At 39.0% G+C, this 27,787-nt stretch overlaps 1 protein-coding gene across 1 annotated transcript in view; it reads left to right on the top strand.

Moving 5' to 3' along the window:
• The window catches only part of TRHDE (thyrotropin releasing hormone degrading enzyme), a 314,740-nt gene that overhangs the window by 186,956 nt on the left and 99,997 nt on the right, over positions 1-27,787 (top strand). Inside the window, exons 7-9 of the mRNA XM_077807737.1 lie at positions 8,622-8,687; positions 25,304-25,369; positions 27,179-27,366. Coding sequence (XP_077663863.1) covers positions 8,622-8,687; positions 25,304-25,369; positions 27,179-27,366 — 320 coding nt within the window. The remainder of the gene's footprint in view (positions 1-8,621; positions 8,688-25,303; positions 25,370-27,178; positions 27,367-27,787) is intronic.

The following is a 27,787-nucleotide window of genomic DNA, read 5'->3' as shown; positions in this document are numbered from 1 at the left end:
ATGAGCTTTCGTGAGCTACAGCTCACTTCATCAGATGCATACCGTGGAAACTGCAGCAGACTTTATATATACACAGAGAATATGAAACAATACCTCCTCCCACCCCACTGTCCTGCTGGTAATAGCTTATCTAAAGTAATCTTCAGGTTAGGCCATTTCCAGCACAAATCCAGGTTTTCACCTGGATTTGTGCTGGAAATGGCCTAACCTGAAGATTACTTTAGATAAGCTATTACCAGCAGGACAGTGGGGTGGGAGGAGGTATTGTTTCATATTCTCTGTGTATATATAAAGTCTGCTGCAGTTTCCACGGTATGCATCTGATGAAGTGAGCTGTAGCTCACGAAAGCTCATGCTCAAATAAATTGGTTAGTCTCTAAGGTGCCACAAGTACTCCTTTTCTTTTTACATATATTTGTGTTGTTCAACAGTGACATCTTTGACAATTTGTCAGCAGCCACCATCCAACCTGTCAGTCAGGCCTGTAACCGGTGGGTCATTGGCTATTCTCTCTCCCACAACCAGTACTTTCAAGTTGTGCCTACATCTTGCCACCTCGTCCTGCATAATGTTTCTAAGATTTGACCTTTTTCATCTAAAACATAGTCCAAACCTTTATAATCTCCTATCTTAATTACCACAATTTCCTCTCATTCTGTGGCCTCCCTGAGGCTCACATAGTCACCATTCTCTGGCTTCCTCTCACACTCCAGTTGGTTCAAAAAGCTGCAACTAAGATCATCTTCCTGGTCCGTTCCTTAGTTCTGACAGATATCACTCCTGTCTTTCAGTCCCTCCACTATGCTCTCTTTTCCCACCACATCTAGTTCAAACTTCTTTTCCTTACCTCCAAGGCCCGTCACAGGTTTCCTTCCTTTCCTGTCTGCTCTTGTCTCTTACCATGGTGCTCCACTTCATCAATGGTACTAGCCTTGTCTACCCTCTTGTCTGCGTCTCCTCCAGCCATTCTCCTCCTCTTTCTTCCAAGCTGCCCCTTTATGCATGGATCACCCTCCTCAAAGTAATAGATAAGACCACCACCATCTCCTCCTCCAAATCCCTGCTCAAGACTTTCTTCAATGAATTGTACAGGTCATTAGCCAGTTCATTAAGGGTGATTTGAGAAAAGAGGTGCTGGGGTGTATTTAATGTGCAATGATTTTATTTTTGTAATAGTCATATAAATATACAAAATGTTAATTAAATATATATTTCTATTCCTTCCTCTCCACCCCCATTGCTTCTTGCGTTAAATCAGGAGCTTTTTTTGCAAAGAACTGTGTCTTCCTATGTGTTTGTACATATAGCATCCTTATCTGGATTTATTTGGGCATAAGCTTTCGTGGGTAAAAAACCCACAAAAGCTTATGCCCAAATAAATCTGTTCGTCTTTAAGGTGCCACTGGACTCTTCGTTGTTTTTGTGGATACAGACTAACACGGCTACGCTCTGATACGTATCTGGATTGAGGACTTTGACCATTACCATGGTAGAAATGATGATGAAGTGTCAGCGTGATAGACTCTAAAGGAACTTTGGTTGGAAGGAGATGTTGAATTCCAAGAGTGGTGATTTAAAGAGGAATAAAATTAGGGGGATTCCCATTGTACTTGAAAAATGTATTTAAAATATTCTATATTAATAAAGTTTAATTTCGTACTGACTTAGTATTGTACAACAGTACAACATTAAATAAATCTCATTTCAATATTTTCTGTAAAATGAGAGAAGGAGAAAAATGAGTGGTGGACAAAAGAGAGAACAAAGACAGACAGAACTGTAATGAAAGAGATATGTAAGAAACTTTCTATATCTTTCTCTAGATATTCTCTCTTCACTGAAGTTCACAGGCTTCTTTTCTTCATTGAACCTCACATATAAAAGAAGCTGAAATTAATGGTTAGCGACACCATTGTGCAGTGTAATAATTTCTTCTTTATGTTTGTTGTTATACATATGGAGGCTGTGCAGAGGATTGGTTTGTTTATTTAGAATTTGATTTATGTAATATTTTCATATTGTGCTTACTGTATTTCATGATTGTTAGTGCACCATGGAACACACATACTGCTACACAGTGAGTATTGCGGTGTTCCCCAAACATTTGAAACCTGAGCCCCCTAAAAATCATCTTAATTTATATATCTTTCTTCCCATGCCTTAGTCAATTCCACCCCTCACACTCAAACTTTAGGAAACTGTACAATACTTCTCTCCTTTATATGCATATAAATTGGGCATGTGTGTTATGCATATACACACAAATGCGTTTGTGTGTGTATTCAGGCAAAACAGTTAATTTAGAACCCATGAAACAATTGTGAATATTGTCAATAACATTTCAGGGTTTTTTTCCCAAGTTTAACTACTTGTTACTACCTCAAGTTCAATTGCAAAATATAATTATGCATGAATGCATACATATACTCCTCTATGGCTCTTCTATGAGGAGATTTACTTTTATCAGTCTCTAAAGAATGGTGTCCGAACCCTGAGTAGGGCATGCCAGCTCTTTAAATTTGGGAAGTAAGTGAGAGTCCCACAGTCTCCTTCAAATTCCCCTTGAGTCTTTGCAACTTCAACTGCTGTTAGCATAGCCTGCAGCATATTCTAGTTGTCTTCTCCGGTTGGGTGTGGGAGCCCACATGCTAAATCCAACAAAACTTACAAAGTCTCTGGAGAAAAACTCAGGGAACTTTTCATGCCTCCTGGCCAGTCTTTTGTGCTCTCTTTCCCAATTGCACCACATTTTGGAAAACGCTACAGTTTTGAATGCTATGGAAGAGTCAGATATAGCAACAGCTTGTGGTATCTATTGTATGTTGGAGCATTTTGCTATCCTGGACACTTTTAGTGCTGAACTATTTTTTTGGTTCATAAATTTGTAATACTGACTGAGATTACAGTGGAACTGAATTTCTTTACATATGGCATGTTGCTCTTACCTTCCAGGTTCTGCAAAATCCTTCCTCTTCACTGTACCAGGGATGTCATGCTCCACATTTCATTTGTCCACTTCTCCATGTTATTTCTCTAAGCTTTTCTCCCCCCACTACCTGCCATGCAGGTTATGCCATTCCTCAGCTGGCTGGCAAGCCCACTTCCTCTTCACTGTACCAGGGATATCATGCTCCACATTTCATTTGTCCATTTCTCCATGTTATTTCTCTAAGCTTTTCTCCCCCCACTACCTGCCATGCAGGTTATGCCATTCCTCAGCTTGCTGGCAAGCCCACTACCCTCTCTGTCAGAGCTCTCCTGAAACCCCATCTTTCTTGCGATTCACACAAGAAGATATAAAGACTAGTTGGTAAGGTAACATGATTGACTGTGATATGATAATGATATATATACATAAACACACACAAACCCTAACAAAGGCTCTGATCCTCCAGTGTGTTACAGCAGTGTCACATTGTAACTGCAGAAAAATCCATGTTGTTATTTACTGGCAGAAAACTGTTGTAATGGAGAATCAGTCCCTATGTAGACATAATGTGTGTGTGTGTGTGTATGTGTTTGTGTAAACAATATGGTGAGAGTGTGTATTATAGAGGTGCTGGTTGTGAATTGAGTTCCATTTTGTACCTAAAGTAGTTCTGTTTTGTGCTTTGTTTTGTATGAAAAAATACGAACAGTATATTCTCCACAAAATTCCAGCACTTACTCTTTGATATGCAAGTAAATTTGCAGGCAAATCTATTAATTAGTTTATGAATTAAAATTAATTAAAATCTGGGTTATTTAAGAAGTTAAAGGAATTAAATTAACAACCTTAACTCTGCCCTGCAACGATGCTATATAGAGACAAGTTATCATAAATCTCTATAGTGATTTTAAAAATCAGTTTAATATAATCTGGGACCACAAACACTTAAAAAACCATGGGATTATTTCATGATGTCAGTACAAGGCAAAATAAGGTCGCTTGAGTGTCTTAACTATGCATTTCTTACTTTAATGTGTTTGGATTTCTGTTTAGTGTATCCTTAACCCTGAATTTTCTGGGTTTATAATGCTAAGTTTTGAAAAAAATACAACATTCATGGTTTTGACCTTCCATGCCATCTTTGGGTAATGCTCAATCACTGGAGATATGGAGTGATTAGATGTTCCACTAATGACTGAAAGCGGAGTCTTTGTTACTTTTCCTTTTGCCACTGTGGCCAGTTAGAAGATGTAGGCCATGTACTTTCAGGCTGAATCTATCAGCAAGGGCTTGCTGGTTCCCTTATGGACTTGCATAATGCCCTTTCTTCAGCTACTGAATGGTTAAGATACTTAGGCTAACACATTTGGTTTGACTGTCCATGTAGAAGCAATCACAACATTTGTAGCACCTGGTCACCTTACTAAAGATTGTTCTTCCTTTTACCCTCCATCCAGCTATCTGTCAGTTTTGTCTTATTTAGAGTTTAATCTCTCTGGGGCAAGGTAGTATATCTTTGTTTGTATTTGGAAAGTGCCTACCAAGCACACTGAGTGAAGAAGATTTCATTCAACCAGGATAAGTGTTTTCTTTCCTTATTTAACTTGAGTCAAGTTATATACTGTCTAGAGAATAGATACATTTTTATGAATAGAAAGGATTTTTTTCCCACTCGACCTGTTAAACCGATTCGTTTTACAGCTTGACAAGAAACCAAGTCATGCACTGCCTGGAGTAAAGCACTTAAATAATCAATAAATGGCCATTTTGCCCTGCAAAGAGAGTCGAGTTTACCTCTCTAGACTCCATATGTCATTCCTCAAATGGGCAAAGGTTGGCAGAGCTGCAGCAGTGGCATACTCAGCTCTGGGAGTGATATGGTGGAGCACAGTGCCTGTGAGTCTGTCAGGTCATTCAAAGGGTAATGCTAGCAGGTTCCTAAGAGATTCCTGTCCAGTAGCACTGATTCAATCATCTGTGTCTGTGATTTACGGACTTGCAGGGAGGTCTAGGTCTGGATTACAGGAGTTTGCAGAAGGTACAAAACTGTGTAGATCTACTGTCCAGTTCATTGCTTGCTGGAAGGAGGGGAACTGAAAATTATACACTCAGTGACACTATGCTGTTGAGATAACTAGAGGGTCTGCACATTTTTTTGCTCCTGTGGGCATTGTGCATTGCACAAACCAGGGGCTCCTTTCATCCCTCCATTCCCCCACCCCAAAAGCTTCCTATGTGCCACTCTCCCGTAACCCCTCTAATTCAGAGACTCTTTGCAACCCCTCTCCCCCATGCCAGGGGTTCTGTGTGTGTCCTCAATTCCTTTTCTGCTACATGCCATGTCCCCATGTCCCTCTCCCCCTATACCATTGGTCCCCATTCTCCTCCCCCATGCCAGGGGTTCAGTGTGTCCCCTCATTTCTCCCTTCCCCCCATGGCTCCATTCTCACTTCCCCATCATGCAAAGGGCTCTGTGTATCCTCCATTTCCCTCTCTCCTCATAGCATTATTCCTCATTCTCCCCTCCATGCCAGGGGCCCTGGTGCCCCCACTTTGCTGCCGTGCCTCTCATTCTTCCTTTCCCACCATAACAGGGTCCCCCATTTTCCCCCTACTCTGGGGGTTCTCTGTGTACCCCCTTCTCTCCCCCCCCTCATATCCTCCCTTCCCCCACCATTAGCTTTAGAGTCAGAGTGGAGATTGGCTGAGTTACCTGTGGTATCACAATGGTCTAGGACTCTAGGTGTGGCATAGATACATGACTTCTTGTAGCTGAACACCACACGGGTGTAATTCATAAAACGAAAATCGCTGAGAACTTAAAAATTGGATGGCAACAGACTGTAAATCCCAGTGATGATGGAACCTGGTGATATTCTGAACAAAAAGAGCTCTCAACCATGCCTGTAGCTTTTCCCATTGCTTCTCACTGACTCTGCAGATGCAATAGGCTTCAGAGTGACACACAGAGAGTGTGACAATCCTGGAATCTTATCTAGAGTAGGGGAAGGACATGTAACAAGAGGAAGCATGGCCTTGTGGTTAAGGGGCTGGATGAAGATCAGGGATCCATTCCTGGCTCTCCTACCGATTCTCTGTGTGACCTCGTCTGAGTTACTTATTCTTTTGGTGGATCAGTTGCCATCTGTAAAATGGGGATAATAATGCTTCCTTCCTCCCACCCTCTTGTCTTGTCTGTTTAGAGTGTAAACTCTTCAGGGCTGGGACTGTCTCTCTATTGTGTGTTTGTGGGCCCCTACCTGAGGTTGGGCACTATAGTGGGCCCCTACCTGAGTGGGCCCCTACTTGAGGTTGGGCACTATAATAAAACAAATAATAATAATAATTAATAAGAAATGTAACCTAATACAACTGTTGGTTTTTAATTCATTGACCATCCACCACTTCTTAGAAACAATTTCAGGTATCTCTTATATTCATTTCTACTTTTTCTGCCTTCAGTTACTTAATCAACTCATTCTTTTTAATTCTCACAATCTGTATTTTTTAAATCATTGATATATACTCACCCTGGTTGTGGTGGATTCTTGAAAGTCTTTAAATCAAGGCTTTTTAAAAGCTGTGGAAGCTGTGGGCTTGAGGCTGAAATTACTGGGTGCGGGTTCTGTGGCCTGTATTAAGCAGGAGGTCAGACTAGATACACAACTCTGCACATCCATGAATCGATGATTTTTTTCTCTTTTTGAGCGAGAACTAGTCCAACTTCCTGAGCCTTCCTTTGTAACCTTGTTTGATGAAATCTAATATCATTTTTGAACTACCTTCTGGTGCACTCTCTCCAAGTCAAGAGTATTCTCCCTGTATAATGATCAGCACTATATACAGTATTTTGAGTTGCAGCGTTGAGAGGCTGAAGGTTCTCCTGAAATTGAACAGCAAAATGGGATACTATAGCCAAATCAATCAGATAATAAATGCAAAGGTGTTTCTGCTGGAAACAAGGCATCAGTGAAGAGGAAGAATATGCAGTAATTGTGGTCTTGTCTTCTAGGTCTGCAAAAAGGAGGTTCGAAATCCTTGTGGCATTTGTTTGGATTTTTCTGGAATACTGTGCACAATTATGGTCTCCTATGTTTAAGAAAGATGAATTCAAATTCGAACAGGTGCAGAGAAGGGCTACTAGGATGATCAGAGGAATGGAAAACCTACCTTATGAGAGGATACTCAAGGTGTTTGGCTTGTTTAGCCTAACCAAAAGAAGGCTGAGGGGAGATATGATTGCTCTATATACATCAGAAGGATAACTATCGAGGAGGGAGAGGAATTATTTAAGTTAAGCGCCAATGTTGACACAAGAACAAATGGATATAAACTGACCATCATCAACTTTAGGCTTAAAATTAGATGAAGGTTTCTAATCACTGGAGTAGTGAAGTTCTGGAACAGCCTCCCAATGGGAGCAGTGGGAGCAAAAAACCTAACTAGCTTCAAGCCTGACTTTAATAAGTTAACGGAGGGGATGGTATGATGAGACTGCCTGCAATGGCATGTGGTCCATCGGCAACTGCTAGTAGCAAAAATCCATAATGGGCAGCGATGGGGAGGGCTCTTATTTACTACAGAAAATTGTTTCCCAAGTGTCTGTCTGGTGAGTCTTGCTGACATGCTCAGGGTTCAACTGGTTGCCATAGTTGGGATCAGGAAGGAATTTTCCTCCAGGTCAGATTGGCAGAGACCTTAGGGGGTTTTCACCTTCCTTTGCAGCATGAGGCCTGGGTCACTTGCTGGCTTAAACTAGAGTAAATAATGGATTCTCTGTAAGTTTTGAAGTGTTTAAATCATGATTTGAGAACTTTAATAAGTCAGCCAAAAGTTACAGTTCTATTAGAGGAGGGGGTAGATGAAGTTATGTGGCCTACAATGTGCAGAAGGTCAGACTAGATAATCATAGAATATCAGGGTTGGAAGGGACTTCAGGAGGTCATCTAGTCCAACCCCCTGCTCAAAGCAGGACCAATCTCCAACTAAATCATCCCAGCCAGGGCTTTGTCAAGCCTGACCTTAAAAACCTCTCAGGAAGGAGAGTCCACCACCTTCCTAGTGAAAAGTGCTTCACCATTCCAGTGCTTCACCACCCTCCTAGTGAAAAAGTTTTTCCTAATATCCAACCTAAACCTCCCCCACTGAAACTTGAGACCATTACTCCTTGACAATGGTCCCTTCTGGCCTTAAAGTCTATGAGGCTGTGAGACTTCACATGATTGCATGGGTGTAATGGACAGCAGAATGTACATTTGCATGTCTACACTTGAGATGTGTAAGTAGATACTGCTCCATCTGCAGAAATGATGTGCTTTATACTATTCAGCCTCATTTACTATATGCATATGGGTAATTAATAGTAACAATCCCCTTCCAAATCATGTTTTCCTCTGTCTGGCAGTTGCATGATCTTCCCTCTCCTTCCTTCCTTCCTTCCTTCCAACCAACCAGCAGGTGTGTAATATTAATGTGTGTGTGTATGTGTGGTGGGTGTGTTGGGAAATTTTTAAGATTCTATTGATCACGTACTTGGTAACACTTTTCTTGCACATTTAAACATAATCATTAAAGAAAGATTTTTTTAAAAAATAGGATAATAATAGATGAAATTGCATATTTCCTATTAATTTATATCACTGGTTTGGAAAAAGCAACCCAATAACTTCCTGTTCTCTGTTATCTCCCACAGGGTGCAGCTTTAATTCGAATGTTGGCTAGTTTTATGGGTCACTCCGTATTTCAGATGGGCTTACAAGTAAGTAGGAAGCATTCTGTCTTTTTTATGTGTATTTGTAACCTTTGGCTGTTTTTTGTTTGTTTGTTTTAAGCAAGTATTTCTCTTTTTAAAGTTCTGAACAGTTGTGACATCATCATGTCCCTGAAGCTAAATTTGATGGGAAGCATTAGTTTGTATAACATCAGAGCCATCACTCCAGCAAATGAAAGAATTCTCAGTGTGTCAAGTGCCATACAGTTTCACTTTCATTTGGTGTATATCACCAAGTGGAAATCATTTTCAGATATGTAAGAACTTGATTATCCATCACTGAAAGAGCTTACTGAGGCAAAAGCCACTTTGCTTCAATTACATTTAAATTTTAATATAAAATAAAAATGAACTATGTCAATCTCACTAGAAAATATGTGGCTGCAAAGCTAATCATATTTTTCAGATAAATACTTCCCCCCACCCCATCAAAACCCTGGAATTTTACTTTTACCTTTGATGAACATGGAGTGCTCTTTGCCTTAATTATATTTTGAAAACTCCCTCTGCCTTTTAAAAGAGGTTTAAAGAAATAATACTTCTGTTCAAAGAAAGAAAGAAATTCACTGTGCTGATTACCAAAGATGAACTTTTTCAGCAGTAATTCAGGGTAAATGTATATTTTGTAAACCATTTTAAAACAAACCAAAACATAAAAAAATGCAACTCTCTTTATTTCTGTTTAAGTAATAAGAAATCTGTTTAAGTAAATCATGTTACAGGCAACTGTGATTGATGAATTATGTATGATGCAGTCTGCTACTTAGAAATGTCCTTTAAAGTAAATTGATGTTCACCTGAAATACAATTATGCTAAGATGGAAAGAGCAATCAATCTTATCTGTTCTTAGCAGGCTTTTCATTTTGAAATTGAAATAAACTACATATGGGACCAGGTCATATTTTAACACAGTAATTCTACCTCTAACCAAAATGGATTGAAAGATAAAATATAAAACAAAAGTTAAATAAATACACTGATAATGTCATATAAATGTGTATTTAATGTGATATACAATGAAAAGAATCCCAGTGAGGAAATATCGCTTTTCTCGAATGTTTTCAGGACTTTGATCAATCAAGCTTTGAAAGGTAACTGAGTCACGGGAGCCAGAGGCTCTTTTCAGGTCACTGGCCTTATCTTCTACCCCAGACAGTAGGCCTTCATCTGGAAGGGTTTGTAGGCACAAACTTGTGCACATAAAGGGTGAAGTCCTCACCCTATTAAAGTCACTGGAACTTCTGTCATTGTCCCAAAGGAGCCAGGAATTTACCCAGAAATTTTTCGCTGTTAATATAGAAATTTAAAGTGCTAGACTCTTGACATTTAAAATTTGTAATTGAAAATATTCCCCATTGAAACCTGCCCACGTTTTCTCCACCCAAACTTCTTCAGAACAAAAGTTTTAAACCCTGGAGATGCATTGTCAAAAAATGTTACCTTGGCATCCATGATGGAGAACAATGTAGTAATGATGAAGAATGTAAAAAGCTTTAGTATCTCAACAGTCCGTGCAACATAAATCAAATTGATTAGCCCTTTACTGTGCATGTAATGCCATTGAAATCAAGGTATTACTCAGTGTTTGTATGGGTAGCAGAATTATACCTTAAGTAAAGAACAGATAAAAGAAGAACAATGGTAACAAGCACTGGGGTAAGGAGAGGGAAGGACCAGAGTTACCAGCAACAAAATCAAGCAGTAGTAAGCTAGCTCCTTTCTTTTCTCCTTATCCCTTTTTTTTTTTCTTATCGTAATTGCATACCATCACCAGGTATGTGTTTTCTTGTTCATAATACTTCAACAAAAATCTTACTTATCAAAAAAGCAATTGATTTTGCTAAAATGAATTAGAAAAAAAGATGATAAAGACAAAAGATTGGGCCTTTTTGTTAGATACATATGAACAATGAATGTACACTAAAGCAACTGCCATAGCATAGAGATCTATATGACCCTGCTATCCAGCAAACCATTTGTGAGGGATAGAAAGCAGGCAGAATTACAATATGAAGTAATAATTTTCACAGCAAACATTGGTTTGTTTGAACCTATCACGAGTAACTGGCCCGTTTCTTCAGATATGCTTATGAAAAGCCATTGGATTATAATGTTGGATCTCCGTGATGAAACTGTCATCAAGAAACAATAGAATGAAAGTATATTATTCTGTAAAGCTTCAAAAGATGTTCACTGTTTTCAATTTTGTGAGATTTTCAAACACATTTTTATAATAGAGACTTAATTTTGTCAACTTCTCAATATTTTCATGTTAAAGCACCCGATATGCAAAAACCCCACAAAGATATTTATATTGGATGTGATGAATAACTGAGATTAAAAACTGTAATGCCCACATATGTGAACTTGTGGGGTGCTAGAAAAATAAAGCTGTTATTTAAGTGCCTAACGTCATTTAATAAAACCACTTTCTTCCCTAGTGGAGTTTTCTGTCTCCTTGGAAGTCCTGAGAATCCCGTTATTTTCCCCACACTTCTTAAAGACCCCCACGTTTGAGCTTTCACCGGATAAGAATTATCCATAAAGCAATGCCGCTCCTAAATACTTAGAGGGGTCACTTTTCAGTGAGATGAGGCATAACCTGATGCTGAATGTCCTTTCATGCCGGCAAGGTTGTTGTGCTCTAGCGTCAGTGTGAGTTGAGGCTATGCATGGGAACTGAATGGTAGCAACCCTCATTCATAAGTGGTGATACTTTTTTCTGTCTTGAAAGGGTATTAGTTTGCCATTATGAATATCAGACAGTGGAGAAGCTTGGACAGCATCACTCTCTCTGATAATGTTTCTGAATTGCATAAGCTTGTGGAGTTGGATATGTTGAGTTAGTCTCAGCATTCAGTCACCACCGAGGACAGTAACTTGTAATATAGGTTTAGATTTTGGGTGGGATTTTATCTGTAAATGTTGTTTCGTATGTGAGTACTTGGAATGAATGTGTTGTTCATACGATTTTGTATCAGTGAATTTCATTTATTGGAAAGGTTTATTGCTACAAGCCTAGAATACCTTTCTGTGTTATCAGTGGCTTCTCAAGTTAAATGTGGATAGTAAACACAGTTCTTCGGAGGGCTAGTGTTCTGTTCAGAGAGCATCCACTGGCATCTCAAGCTCCTTTATGAGGCCCTCGTGTGCTAGTTCATTCATATTTATCTTATACTTCGTTTGATTATTTCTATTTCTTATCCCAATGTGTATTGATATGTGTTTGTCAACACTACATTTCATTTGCCATGTGGCAGCTCATTGATCATACAAATCTGTATCCTTTTGAACTTCACTTGCTGCTGTGTTTGTGTTCATCACTCACTCTGATTGAGTGCATCATCAGCAGTTTGAGTTAGTTTACTGTAGGAACCTCAGGCTCTGTGATAAATTAACATCTTATGTACATTAAATTGTACACAGTATATCTGAGAGAAGACCTTTTGTAGAGTCCCTTGGATAGACAGATAATGACTTGGTGCTGAGTGGTTACTATATTGAAACTGATAGGCCAACATTTTAGAAGAGCAGTCTGGGGAAATGTGGAATATAGGCTATTTTTCACTACTATAAAAGTTGCCATTTGGACCGAACTCGTTTCATCTGTACTATTTATTCACAGCTCTTTAAACAATTATCCATTCCTGTGTCCCACGCTGGATTCTTGTGGCTCTTAAATTATGCAACAGTCTGGCTTGTGGAACTCTGTCAAAGACTTCCTAAATTTCCAATAAATCATTACACTGTACACTAAAAAGAAAAGGAGTACTTGTGGCACCTTAGAGACTAACAAATTTATTAGAGCATAAGCTTTCGTGAGCTACAGCTCACTTCATCGGATGCATACAGTGGAAAATATAGTGGGGAGATTTTATATACACAGAGAACATGAAACAATGGGTGTTACCATACAGACTGTAACAACAGTGATCAGGAAAGGTGAGCTATTACCAGCAGGAGAGCGGGGGGAGGGAACCTTTTGTAGTGATGGTCAAGGTGAGCCATTTTCATCACTTTACAAGAACAGTAGGAGGGGAAATAGTTTTACTTTGTGTAATGACACATCCACTCCCAGTCTTTATTCAAGACTATCCGGTTTGCAAATTAATTCCAATTCATCAGTCTCTCGTTGGAGTCTGTTTCTGAAGTTTTTTTGTTGAAGAATTGCCACTTTTAGGTCTGTAATCAAGTGACCAAAGAGACTGAAGTGTTCTCTGACTGATTTTTGAATGTTATAATTCTTGACATCTCATTTGTGTCCATTTATTCTTTTATGTAGAGACTGTCCAGTTTGACCAATGTACATGGCAGAGGGGCATTGCTGGCACATGATGGCATATATCACATTGGTAGATGTGCAGGTGCACGAGCCTCTGATAGTGTGGCTGATGTGATTAGGCCCTATGATGGTGTCCCCTGAATAGATATGTGGACAAGGTTGGCAACGGGCTTTGTTGCAAGGATAGATTCCTGGGTTAGTGGTTCTGTTTTGTGGTGTGTAGTTGCTGGTGAGTATTTGCTTCAGGTTGGGGGGCTGTCTGTAAGCAAGGACTGGCCTGTCTCCCAAGATCTGTGAGAGTGATAGGTTGTCCTTCAAGAGAGGTTGTAGATCCTTGATAATGCGTTGGAGAGGTTTTAGTTGGGGGCTGAAGGTGATGGCTAGTGGCGTTCTGTTATTTTCTTTGTTGGGCCTGTCCTGTAGTAGGTAACTTCTGGCTCTGTCAATCTGTTTCTTCACTTCAGCAGGTGGGTATTTTAGTTATAAGAATGCTTGATAGAGATCTTGTAGGTGTTTGTCTCTGTCTGAGGAGTTGGAGCAAATGAGTTTGTATCGTAGAGCTTGGCTGTAGACAATGGATCATGTGGTGTGGTCTGGATGAAAGCTGGAGGCATGTAGGTAAGTACAGCGGTCAGTAGGTTTCTGGTATAGGGTGGTACATTGGCCAAACTGGACAGTCTCTACGTAAAAGAATAAATGGACTCAAATCAGACGTCAAGAATTATAACATTCAAAAACCCGTCAGAGAACACTTCAATCTCTTTGGTCACTTGATTACAGACCTAAAATTGGCAATTCTTCATCAAAAAAACTTCAGAAACAGACTCCAACGAGAGACTGCTGAATTGGAATTAATTTGCAAACTGGATACAATTAACTTAGGCTTGAATAAAGACTGGGAGTGGATGTGTCATTACACAAAGTAAAACTATTTCCCCTCCTACTGTTCTTGTAAAGTGCTGAAAATGGCTCACCTTGATCATCACTACAAAAGGTTTCTCCCCACCCCCCCGGTCTCCTGCTGGTAGTAGCTCACCTTTCCTGATCACTGTTGTTACAGTCTGTATGGTAACACCCATTGTTTCATGTTCTCTGTGTATATAAAATCTCCCCACTTTATTTTCCACTGTATGCATCTGATGAAGTGAGCTGTAGCTCATGAAAGCTTATGCTCTAATAAATTTGTTAGTCTCTAAGGTGCCACAAGTACTCCTTTTCATTTTACGGATACAGACTAACACGGTTGCTATTCTGGAACACTGTACACTATTATCTGACTTGTTTATAACCTCCATCCAAGAGCCTAGAAACAATAAAATCACCTTTCCTTATCCATGTGTTCTACACTTTCATCTATTTATCACATACTGTATTACACATGTCAATATACCTAGTTTACCTTATTTATTTATCTATTATCTATTCATTCTTAATGCAGGTTGACTATTAACTAGTGTGACAAAGTTCCTCCTCTACCTTGGTGGGTCTTGCACTTATTGGCGGATTTGCTCGCCTTGGAGCTTCACGGCAGCCCTCAGCTTGGCCATTTTTCAGAACCCACAGTCCAGGTTGACTCCTCCTGTGTCTGACCAGGAGTTGGGAGGTTTGGGGGGAACCCAGGCCCGCCCTCTACTCCGGGTTCCAGCCCAGGGCCCTGTGGAATGCAGCTGTCTAGACTGCCTCCTGGAACAGCTGTGCGACAGCTATAACTCCCTGGGCTACTTCACCATGTCTCCTCCCAACACCTTCTTTATTCTCACCATAGGACCTTCCTCCTGGTGTCTGATAATGCTTGTACTCCTCAGTCCTCCAACAATCCACATTCTCACTCTCAGCTCCTAGTGCCTCTTTCTCCCAGCTCCTCACATGCGCACCACAAACTGAAGTGAGCTCCTTTTTAAACCCAGGTGCCCTGATTAGCCTGCCTTAATTGATTCTAGCAGCTTCTTGATTGGCTGCAGGTGTTCTAATCAGCCTGTCTGTCTTAATTGTCTCCAGAAGGTTCCTGATTACCCTGTTACCTTACCCAGGGAAAAGGGACCTCCTTAACCTGGGGCTAATATATCTGCCTTCTATTACTCTCCTGTAGCCATCTGGCCCAACCCTGTCACACTAGCTATCTATTATTTAGATCATTACTAGATCTGTGTTCCATTAACTCACTTCTTATCGGAAGTTACTATTATAAATCAGACATATTTACTGCTAGATTGAGCTTTTGCTTTGGTATGGGGTGATGAATAGCCATGCCATCCCAGGAACAGCACAGGCAAGGAATTTTGATACAGAATGCTCCTCTCTTGCTCCAGGAAGCCATTATCTGTGACACCACTCCTTCACCAGATACAGGTGGCCCACCTGTGTTGTCACAGCTGACCCACTACCATTGCATGTCCGAGATCATGTGGGAGCAATAATGGCAACAAGAGTGCCAGCACCTACTGCCTTCTCTGACCTCTCTCCATTTCTAATATAGTCACTATCTGTCACTCTTGATGTTGAGATTATACTAATTAAACAAATTCACCTCTAAAGTTTTTCTTTAAAGGGACTTGTACTTTTTTCTTAAGAGTTAAGTAGGTAAGCAAAAATATAGCCTTGAAGGACTTGTATAAAACACTATTGATTTAATATTTTTTCCTATAAAATATAAAATTGTGTAGCATATTATTGGCCTATTCAAAGGCTGTTGAAGTCAATGAGAGTCTTTCAATTGACTCCAGTGGGCTTTGGATCAGAACCTATCTACATATTACAAACACAAAACATTTGTTAAAAGAACATTACTAAGGTTGCAAAGTCAAGCGCTCAAAAGTTAGGAAATGGCAGAATTAAGTTTTCCTATGCAACAATAACTTGGTCCCCTTTTGCATATAATTAGACACTGTCACATAATGCATGTGACCACTTACTATTTTCTCCATAGTGCCTCTGTGTCATTCGGTTCATCTGTAATGAGCATTTATTCAATATTTTATTTTATCCTCATTGTTCAATATGTGGTCCCAGGAGAGCATGCTCTAGTGGGCACAGACTCTTCTTGCCAATGCCATACCCCCAAAGCTTGACCCCTTCTTGCTTGTCCTCTCCAAGCTCTCCCTGTCCCAGTTCTGTTTCTTCCCCTCCCAGTTTTCTCTCCAGTCCCAGTCTCAGCTTCTCACCCGAGTTCCGTCTCCTTGCCCAGCCAATCCCACTTCCCCCCACCCCAGCTCCTCTTCTGATCTCTCTCTTCCTTCCCCATTACAGGTTCCCGGGCCCTGACTGCCTACTTTCCTTGACCTTCATCCAATCTCAGTCTCCCACCTACTCCCGCCCTGGCTCCTTGCCTCAGTCTCCTCCCTCCCAATCTCCTTGCTGAACCAGTCCCAGCCTTCCCTCCTCAATGATGTTAGCCTCAATGGTATGGCATATAGTACATATGTATCCTTTTGACATGTGTTCAGTAACTTTCATTCTCATATTTTGTTGCATGTGAAACCTATTTATTATGATTTTCTCCTACAATTTTATTAAAGGACTTATTAAGAGAAAGACCTATAGATATGAAATCTCAGATAACATCAGCTAGCTAGTTAGCTATTTTAAGATATAGTAAAATATATATGTTTTCTTTCCAAATAAAATTATATTTTTTCCTGATGTGGGCTCAGTCGCAACCTCATCCCTGTTCCTATGAACCAGCACAATGCAATATACACAGTATAGAAAAGTACACATTTGATGCCTGATCCTACAGTCATTGTACAATCAGAATGTCCACTGGCTTCTTAGAAATTAATGGGGATTTTGCGAGCACAAAGATTTCAGGATTGAGCTACTTGTAAGTCTTGTTAGATAGTACACACTTAAAACCAGAACAAGCAATTTCATTTCCATTCAGACCAATGAAGAAAATTCAAAAAGAAGCTGGATCCATACTGAACAAAAGAAGACTTCACCTGAGCTCTTGTTACATACCATTTTCCTGAAGATTCAGTTGTTGATCTTTAATAGTCAAAGTTCACCAGCTATTACCACACATCAGAATCTGAGATACCACCTTTTTCCTGATAGCTATAATAAGACATAAATTGTAACTCTATTGTATCTTTTGATAAATGTTGACTTTTTAATGGCAGCCACTGTAATTGCACAGCTAAATGTGTTTTCAAAAATTACTATGCGGGAATTTGTTGATGTAAATCAAAGCAAAGAGTCTATAGGCATAAAGCCTGAAAAAGGAAATATATCAATATTGGTTTTTTTGCTGTAGAATCCTGTTTTCTATGATAGTGGTGGAAAGAATGGTAAAGTGCTCTTAGCAGTTTAAACAAACAAACAAAATTAGTTGTGCACAAATAGAAATATCCAATGTAAAGAAAAGACATTATTCTCAGTCTTTGGCCAAATTTTGCAACAGTATTTGAAGTTTTAGTGTATCACAGTCTTCAGCACCGAGAAGAAATGTTACACAGATTGACAGGAAGCCACTAACAGCTGATAAACATGGTTGAAGCTTCACAATTGATGATCTTCTCATCTACTCATTCTTTCTTTAAAGATCTGCCAGGATGTTATTTTCTAGATACAGTAGTGACACAGAAATTATGCTCTTGTGAATTATCTCAGGTGAGTTCTGCTGAGATCGTTATACTGAACGGCATTGTTACATTGTTTCTTTCCAAGTCCAGGTTCTGGGGTTTCTGTAGAAAGAACATTATAGAAAAGGTACAGCGGAGCAATTGTCTGCATTGTTAGTTATTCCTGACACTGATTAATGAAGAGTTGTGTTCAGCTGAGACTGTCTCAATTAACAAGGGCCATTCAAATACCTCCCCTTTTTTTGTGTGGATTTTAAAAATACTTACTGAACAATATTTTTGTTCCATTAAAATTTTTTGTTCCTTTAAAACAAAAAAGCTAAAATTAATGTACAAATTCAGTAAAATATTACGCTTCAATTTCAAGCAATACTTTATTTCTGTGGGGCTTGTCCTTAGTTCAGTTGTTTAGCATCACTACCGAATAATACATCAAATACATTTTCCTTAAAGCAAAGCTTAATGTGCTAGCAGGTGTCCTACTGCAGAACAGCCACTATCAGACTATTATAAGCAATAACTCTGCCATCCTCTAATAGTTCCCTGTTGATTTCTAATGCAGATTGTTTTGCCCCCACACTGTAATTGCCTTTGTCATATTCCAGAATGGGTCCTCCTTTACATATTATTAGCTAGTAGGGGAGGTTAGACTTTTGTAAGAGATAGAAACCTCTGAATATAGCCATTCTGGTCCTTTTAACCAGAATTACCAGTCAGGCAGGGCACATGTAAAAGTATTATGAAACTTAGCACCTGCTTGGGAACGAGGTTTGAATCTGACCAATTTAAATACACATTTACATGAGATTTAATTTATGACAATTCCAGGGCTTCACAAATTATATATCCTGTATGATGCAAAGTTTAGGAGCCTGATTCTTCTCTCACCTTGGAGTCACAATAGTGTAACTATATTGATTTGAGAGGAATTACTCCTGATATACACCAGTCACTTACTGAAGTCTGGTCCCTTTTCTTTGCTAACATGCATATCTAGAAAAACAGAGAACTCTGTAGTCTTAATTATAACACTTTTTCTCCCTTTCCTACACTTTTCTGTTATTATCTCTTGTTATGCCTAAACTTAGATGGTAAGCTATTTAGGGCTCCTGTCTTTTAATGTGCCATCAAGTGCCTATTGCACTTGAGGCACTAGGGGCGGTGGGGCAGAGGGGATCTTTCAGAAACACTCAGCATTGGCTGAATTCTGTTCCCATTTAAATCAATAGTAAAACCCCATTGATTCACATAGCTCCAGAAATGTTAGCATTGCAGATCTGAGTATTTCCATAATATGTGGAAGTATTTTGGATAACTAAGAAAAGGAGGAAAGTAAAAATACTATAATTATGCTGGTTTATACAGTAGTGTTAGCTCAAGAGAGAATTAAGATTTATTTCCATGTAATGTTCCCGTATCACTCTTCATGATTAGTAGTTATAGCTTGTTGTTTGAATATAATGATTTAATTGCAGATATGACATGATGACAGTGGATGTTTTCTGATGGCTGATAATTACAAGCATTATATCACTGCAGTATAGGAAACAAATATAAACATTCCCTTTAAAAATAAAGGGATGGATCCTCAGCTGGTTTAGATTGGTTTAGCTCCATTGGCTTCATTGACTGACTATGACTATTTACACCTACTGAGGAACTGGCCTGAAGAGAAGGCAGGACAGTAGTTGTAATGACCACTTGAGTGATGCAGCTAAGATATGAGCATGCCTTTCAAACCTTGTTTAAAGTCTGCTTGACACTTGTGTGTTCTTCTTTGATTCTGAAAGTAACCTAAATATGTAACTGATCGACGGGCACTTTAAATTAATTAATAAATTAATTAAATAAATAAAACGGACAGGTTAAAGCCCAAACTTGTGGTAACCTCCGTACAGCTAGTGGAAAATTGAACTTGTTTGAGTATTATTGAAAATGCTCTGCCACTGTTGGGAGAGGTAGAAACCTGGTTTAAAGAGAGGATATCCCAATAGAGGAGGTACAGTATTCTGTAGAACAGTTATTAAAAAAATTAGGGCCAAGGTTTTTAAAAATCACTAGTGGTTTTGGGTATCTGATCTGAGAAACTTTCTGTTTTTCAGAAAGTGCTGAGTCAACCAGAATCACTAATCATTTTTAAAAATGTTGGCCAAAGAAACTGTTATTTGGCACAGATTGAGCAGATGAGTTCAATTATATCTGTACAATTATGAGAAGCATAGAGAGAAGATATAATAGTCATTGGAACTTCTATATGATTTGCCCCATGCTAATTTCCTCCTACTGTTACTCACACCTTCTTGTCAACTGTGTGAAATGGGTCACTCTCATTACCACTACAAAAGTTATTTTTCCTCCCTTGGTATCCTACTGTTAATTGAATTGTCTCAGTAGACTGACCTCACACTTGGTAAGGCAACTCCCATCTTTTCATGTATTTATACCTGCTCCTGTATTTTCCACTCCATGCATTTGATGAAGTAGGTTCTAGCCCATGAAAGCTTATGCCCAAATAAATTTGTTAGTCTCTAAGGTGTCACAAGGACTCCTCATCGTTTTTGTGGGATGATATTTCATGGGTTATTTGGTTAATTATTTTTGCCTAAGTGTCAGGCCAGTAACTAAATGCTGAATGCATTTTAATGTAGCAGCAGATTACAGTGTGTCAAGGATAACACCATTTTTGTTCCTTCTGGTAACATTCACTCATGAATATTAACATGTAATCTATGGATTGAATGTAATCTATGGATCTGATATTGCACAGGCTGGTATTTTCCAACAAGACTCACTGGAAACAATATTCAGGTAGCCTCAAATAAAACTGATACTAAAAGTGAAGTGGCTGATCTGTTTAGATGATCTAAATGCTATTTTCCAACTTTCTTAGAGCTGGTTCTGCAGTGCTGTCCTTCTCTTTGCTAATTGGTCTGACCATGGTTTTCTCTCACTGTTGGGGTAGCTCTGCAGTTTGACTGACCCAGGTGCTAATACTAACAGTTCTCTCCTCTCGGTAGGTTTATTCATCATCATCCAGGGTTTATTTTCTTGTACAATATCTCACATATAAAAATATATCAGACCCACCTGTATACTCTAGTTCCTGCACTCACTGATCTTGACCTCCTCTCTTTTAAAATATCTTAAGCTTTTGTGTAGTATTGTCAATGCTCCATCACTGATTCTCAGTCACTTTCAACTGTCAGACTCTGTCAAAGCCACGTACAGAGCCTGACCCCTTGTCCAGACTTTTTACTTTGAGTGTCAGGTGGTGTCAAGATAACCTGAGGTCACAACTTTGATGCTAGCAGTCTCCAGGAGGCAAAAATAAGAAAGTGGAGTGCCACCAGAGTCAGCATTCCATTAGAATGTGTTGGATGGCCAGATGTGAAGTTTACTAATCATTCCTGGACTCCCTGCAGAATGGTACTTATTACTCTGGAGAGCCAGAGTTCTAGAGGCTTTTTCTACTTAAAGTCAGAGATTAAGCAGGTGTGGCAATGGCATAATCAGTCTACAGGTAGTTGTGCAACAGGAGCAAATCCAAGGCTTAGGGTGTGGATGAGGGCAGCAGTATGAATCAAAGACATGGACAGAGGTGGGGGGTGAGCGTGAATCCAGGACTATGGTGGCGTATAAATGGACTGCATTTGGATGAATGTTACTGTCCTGAAATCTTATTCTGAAATCATTTTACAACCATCTTGAATGTATGGTATTCTCCTTATATTGTAGTTGTCCAGCTGTTCTGAGGAAACAAAGTGGAAAAAGGGGAGTTTCTCAGCTTGTAGATAGTGTACCAGATTCCGATTTCAGTTACATCTGTGTAAATCTGGAGTAACTTCATTTATGTCAATCAACTTGACAAATAAAACTAAGAGCAGAATTTGACTTGTATCTGTTTCAGTTCCCAACTGTAGATCTCACTTCTCTTCTGAGAGAAAGACACACATTATCTTTTCCCCCTTTTATATTATTTCCACCTCCAGGTATGTATCAGTCTCCATCTTTTATTAGTTATAAGTGTTATCATTCCTGGATGGTGGAATTAGTTCAATTTTTTGTAACTGAAGTGGTTCAATGCCTTAGCAATACTGAGAAAGCCTGGATTGTGTTGGGATAAAGCCCTTATTTAATACGAGTAACCAGCTTTTTAAAAAACTAACACAATAAATGGCCTGTAAGTTTAATCAATAATGCTGTTACTACAAATATCTGTCAAAATCTTTTAGCACTTTTTACTGTGCTTTCTGCATCTTCTAATATTCAAGCCACTTGCCTCAATATTCAGGTGCTAACATAGTTTCCAAACCATTTAAGCTTTACAATTTTCTTTAGAGACTGAGTCTATTATTTGACAAAACATTAGAATTACAGTTTACTTCTTCTTTTGCAAGATCTTACCTGCTTGTGTGGTAATTGTTTCAGCTTGTTCCTTTGATATGGTTGATCTTTGGTATCTTTTGGGTATTTGAATGATTACGATAATATTATTTTGCCAAACAGGCCCAGCTGAAACAAAAACTTACATACTACCAGCAATGATTGATTCTGTTTAGTTTTTAGTAACACACATATATCGTATTTCATTATTATAATCCTTCTATCCTGCAAGGAGTAGCTCCATATTAAAAAGTTATAATGGGAAGATGTTGAGGACAGACTCATTTCAGAAGAGTGTTAGAGCTAAAGCTCTGCAAAATATATATATATATATCAGTGTCAGTTTTCTGCTTTTGTTTGGTATTTCATTTGTATGGCATGTTGGGCAAGGTCTTTGGCTGTCTTGAGTCTTCTTTGCACAGCTCCTATGGTGAAAACCAGGATTAAAACCATCTAAACTGACTAGGGGTGGATTTCCACAGTGTCGAGGAACCCTCATAGGTATAAGGCTGGCACCAAAGTCTTCTGTGTAACTCTCTCCTGCCACCTGGCACTGGGGGTGTGTCTGAGAGTTGTGGGGTGGTTAAGGTATCCCTATACACCCAACAATTCCAAGGTGTTGAGACACGTTTTTTAGGTGATAGACTGTTCAACTTTATGTCAGGGACCAGCCTGGTGGCAGCAGGATAGTCACAAGAATGTGTCTGTCTGAGAAGGTAGCTTATTGCCTCTTTAGCACCTCCCCTTCTGAACTGTGCTGAGTGCAGCTTAGGTCTGGGCTGCCATATTTTGGCTGTCGTCTGTCCCTTGTCTTCTGTGATTTGTTTCTCTTTTTCTTTTGCTTGTTTCTCTTTGCTTTCTGATTTGGACCTTTTTCTTACAGTATAAGGGCCAGATTGTGGCTTACACACCCACACAGGAGAACAATGAATACCTTATAACCCCCTGTGAGCGACCAAGACCTTGAGTGTGGGTATGCAGGAGCAGATACTGGGTGCCTGTTTGATCTTTCCACAGAGCAGATGGGTGGGGAGAGGACAGGGCCTTGGCTTGTATCTCACTACGCCTTAGCCAGTGCAGTTTAGCTGGAAGGTAGGGGTTGTAATTACTGTTGGTATAAGCCAGCATTCTTCCTCTGTCCCCTCACAGAGTCAGGGGAAGCAGGAAGAAAATGGAGAGGTAATGCTTATATACCACCCCTTGCTCATAGCTGTACCCAAAGCCTCAATCTAGCTCTAAAGCAGTGGAAAAAAATGTAAAATAGTATTATATCAGGTGAGGAATATAGTTTTATATTGTAGTCTCATTCCTTTTTCGTTTTGTTTTTCTTCACCCAATAAAATGTTTAATCAAAAATAATAAATTCTGAACTGGAAATGGAGAGGTCTATCCAAACCAATCAACCTGCATATTGTGAGTCAAAAGCCAGAGGAAGAGGATGAAAGCATTTGCCTCTCTTTGCAGTCTTTCTGAATATAAAATTCAAGCCAAATGTGATGTCTGGTCGTAGACTGGTAAACAAGATTATTTGGCTCTGTTGAGTAAATTCTCAAACTGTTTCACTGCCTTATTTTATTACATACGAACCCTGTAAACAAATAACAGAAGAATTCATGGAAACTGTATTGTCTAGCACCACTTTAAAATGTGCATGTATATTTGTTGTTTATTTACCTACTCTGACTTTTTTGTATACCTGTTTTAGTCTTTTAATTTACAGTGCAACCTGATTAGCTTTGGATGCTGTTGGATATTTAACTGTCTCAGAAGACTCTATATTTTTAGACAAAATAGAAGCACAATGTATTGGTGAAGCCTCTATAACGTTGTCTTTTTCCAACTGTTATTTTCATGACATTGTTAAGACAAGGCACTGCAGTTAACGGAGTCAGTGTTCTCATTTAGCTTTTCTAGCCTGTGATTAAATGGGAGTTGCTGCTTGTTGTAATATGAGTTGGCTGACAAAAGCTAAATCTGTCACAGGTGCTACAATTTGTACATCAGGAAATTTGCTTTCCAAACACTAATTATTCCCATAGTATCGTACTTCACACAAAGCACAAATAACACAGTCAGCAAAATTTCCTCAGTTTTACCTTTGTGCTGTAAATTAGGGTTTGTCTCCTACCATTGTATAAAGTGTAGATGATGGAAATTCTAATGCAGGGAACCCTTTGATTTTATAAGGTTTTTCTAGCTTTAATCTCCCAATCCAATTGCAGAAGACTTAGTTTGTTCCAATAATCACTTCTGAATTTCAAATCTATGATTGTCTATGTATTTTGTAGGGAGATAGTAAGGCATGAATCTGATAGGGTAGCCTAGAGCTTAACACATAAAAATGAAAATATTTTATGCCAGGAAGGTCCAGGCCTAATCCAGAGATATATTTAAAAATTAATATGAGGAATTACCTTTATTTGGTGAGATCTTGTAGGATATACCTCTGACCTCAAGTACACATCATTTTTATATTTGGCAGCCTCTCCTTCTCAGAGGCTTGGGACTGAAGAGCTGTTATGGGCTACTCCTCATTCCTTTGGGAGAGTGGCTTTTCCTACTTTTTTGCATTTTCATTACTGAAGGGGAAACATGGATAATCAACTGTGGCTGAAAAAACAGAAAACTTCAGTTTACAGCCCTATCAGATATTCCCAGATCACGTGCTCACAAACACATACTCTTCCACTATAGGCACCCCTTTTATGTGACGTGCACATTTTCTGTTGCTTCCCATGTGGAAAAGCTTTTTACAATATCATGCTAGAGCCTGAGTTAACAATATTATCTATTTCTGCATTTAATCATAAGGGAAAACACCTGTCCGCAAAACCCCACTAGATATGAGGAAATGGCTCTGATGGCCTATTTCTTGGTTAAATACTTTATAACAGATCTAGCTGTCATCAGAGTGTGTGGGTCCTTGACATTAGCCACAGAATGACCTGCTAAAATAAACAGTAGAGCTTTGTTTTAAACATTTGCCTCTTTCATTGCCATGAACTGCCTGGAAACAGATGCAGAGGCTATACAAGTGTTTAAAAAGTAAATAGGAAACACTAATCTTGATAAATTAGTTAGAAAAGGTAAAACTCTGAATGCTGTGTGTAAACTTACTAGGGATTGTTGGTTTGTTTTTCCATTGGGATTTATTTAATCTTCTATTTTTAATATATTGTAAACAGTCTCCAGAAAATGTTTATTGACTCCCTGAGGATGAACATATTGTATATTGCTAGATTTCCAACAAATGAAAACATTTATGTAATTTAACTGATACTAGCAGTGATTCACAGCTGTAATTATTTGGCCTGTATACAGTGACTTCTGATTTGTATTTTTGTTTTATTTTTTGTAGGACTATTTGACAATTCACAAGTATGGCAATGCAGCCAGAAATGATCTCTGGAATACCCTGTCAGAGGTAAAGTACTATATAGCCTAATACACTGAGAGAAAAACAGGAAGCCATAGTGGTGTTTTTATGCTGAGGTTGGAAGAGAATAGTGCCTATTGAAATGCCTAAGCCCAAGAGCACATTTAAAAATAAATGCTAAGGAGTACTGTTTGGGTTCACAGAAAGCGTTAACATAAAAAAACATGTTTTCAGTTGTTTGTGTTATATCATTGACATCAAATAAAGGGAAGGCCTGCTCCCATTGACTTCAGTGGGAGCAGGATAAAGTCTGTAAGTAGGAAAGAGCAGGAAAATGCGGTGCTTTGGCATTTGTATTGAATAGGCTTTTGATAAGTAAATATTCTTGATTTGTCGGAAGGACAGACCTTGTAAAGGCTTAAAGCTGGGCATTGTATTTTCTGGTGTCAACTGTTATTATTTGATGTCCTTAGACCAGCTGCAGGTGGTCACAAGGGTACTGAAAGCCACCCTTGCTTATTCTGTGCAGTTTCTTACTTTTTCCTTTGCTTATGTTAAAGCCTTTGGGGCAAATTCTCAGTGATTTGCACTCAAAAGTGCATATTAGTCAAAGAACAGCAGAACTCACAGCAAACTTACAGGCACAAGATTGTGACTGCATTCTGGGCCATAAGCAACTACTGTCACATTGGATATGTCAAACCTGGTAATGGTGGGAATTAAAATTCCATATTCTCCTACCTATCAGCATATCTGTTGTCATCCTCTACATTCTCAAGATGTCTCACATGCAGACGGAGTTCTAAGGGGTTCTTCCTGGGATTTGCTTGGATTCACTAGGAGTCACTCAGTCCCTGTTCCAGCATTGGCAGGAAGTTAGAGGCATTTCTTGGTTGCAGAGAGAGCTGTCTCTGTCCATCCTTCACTTGCTTGCAGTCTCTCTCCCCATGAGGTGTGAGTCTCCCATTTCTGTCGGGTTTATTGTATTCCAGCTGAAATTCCACCCGATTTAATTCCACCTATTTAAAATTGTATTTTTTCTAGAGTTTCTGTATTAAACTAGAATAAGGTATTCCTGTATTTGCTGCAAGATTTATACAGTTTGCAGGTTTAGGGAAGGTCTGCATGTGCACAGCTTAGCGTTGGACATAAGAATCCAGATTTTCCAGTGAGTAGTGATTTTGGATGCCTAGCGTGAGACACCTTAAAGGGGTGTGATTTTCAGAGGACAGATGTTCAGCACTTTCTGAAATCAGACCTTTTTAAAGTATCTCAAGATGGGCACCCAAAATCAATAATCCCAAGAGAAAATATTCATCAGTGTTTCCAGCTCCTTTTTTAGCCTTTTCTGATCATGGAAATCATTTGCAAATGGCCATCCACAGTCTTTGTGAATGCTGGAAATGTGGGGAAGCAGGTCTGAAGCTCCACTCCTTTTAGGTATGGGTGGGATTTTCAGAAATGCCTCAATGACTTAGGGGTGCAAATGAAAGTCATTGGAACTTGTGCTCCTAAGTCACTTAGGGGCTTTTGAATCTCCCACCCTGTCACTGTGTTCGCATTTTCTAGCTTGCCACATGAGTATTTATTGCTTTCAGTTCTTAAAGCTGTTTTATTTTGATATGCAATATTAAATGTCTAATTCTTATCTAGAAAGAAGGCTCCTCCTTGATTGATTTTTTTAACCATTTATATCCTGTATTTAGGCGTGGAAAGCGCCTGTGCATATAGATGCTTAATTGCTATTTAAACAGCTAGACAAATTAATGGTCCTCTGGTTTAAAAAGTAAATGGTATTATGTGTTAGATACTAGTATTGCAACAATATACTTAACCAAAACATTTTTTTTTTGTAAGGCTCTAAAAAAGGTTGGAAAATTTGTAAATATCCAAGAGGTAATGGATCAATGGACACTACAGATGGGTTACCCCATTATCACCGTCATGAGGAATGAAACTGCAGACAATATTGTATTAATCTCCCAAGAACACTTTATTTATGACATTGATGCTAAAACCACGGATCCTGACCTAGGAAACAACAGGTACGTGTATTTCTCAATAAATATTCCTACTAAAAGTTGTAGTTGTTTAGCTGCTTCATGCCAGTATTTTAAAGCAAAAGTCCCTGCCAGAATAACATATCTTTGTCTAGAATCAATGGCATGCTATGGCCCTAACTTTCTAATTTTATTAAAGATTATTCTTAGATTAGAATTATATTAGCATAATAAACAACAAAAGAAAGCCTTTTATGTGCACATTTGCATTTTTAGTGCTCTCTCTGTTTTTTTTCAATCTAGGGTATGCATTTATTCCTTGGCCTCTTCTTTTGGTTTTGTGGCACTCAGCGAAATGCACCAGCATGTGGCTAGATCCTTCTGATGTTGCGTACTTCAAAGTGGCTTTCAAATATCAGCAGGAGTATTCTCTTATTTTGACAGAAAATGTTAATCATCAGTCTTA

Source organism: Eretmochelys imbricata, chromosome 1 (assembly GCF_965152235.1).
Source record: "Eretmochelys imbricata isolate rEreImb1 chromosome 1, rEreImb1.hap1, whole genome shotgun sequence".
Taxonomy (NCBI): domain Eukaryota; kingdom Metazoa; phylum Chordata; order Testudines; family Cheloniidae; genus Eretmochelys; species Eretmochelys imbricata.
Note: the sequence above shows the minus strand (reverse complement) of the source record. Positions and strands in the feature narration are given on the sequence as shown.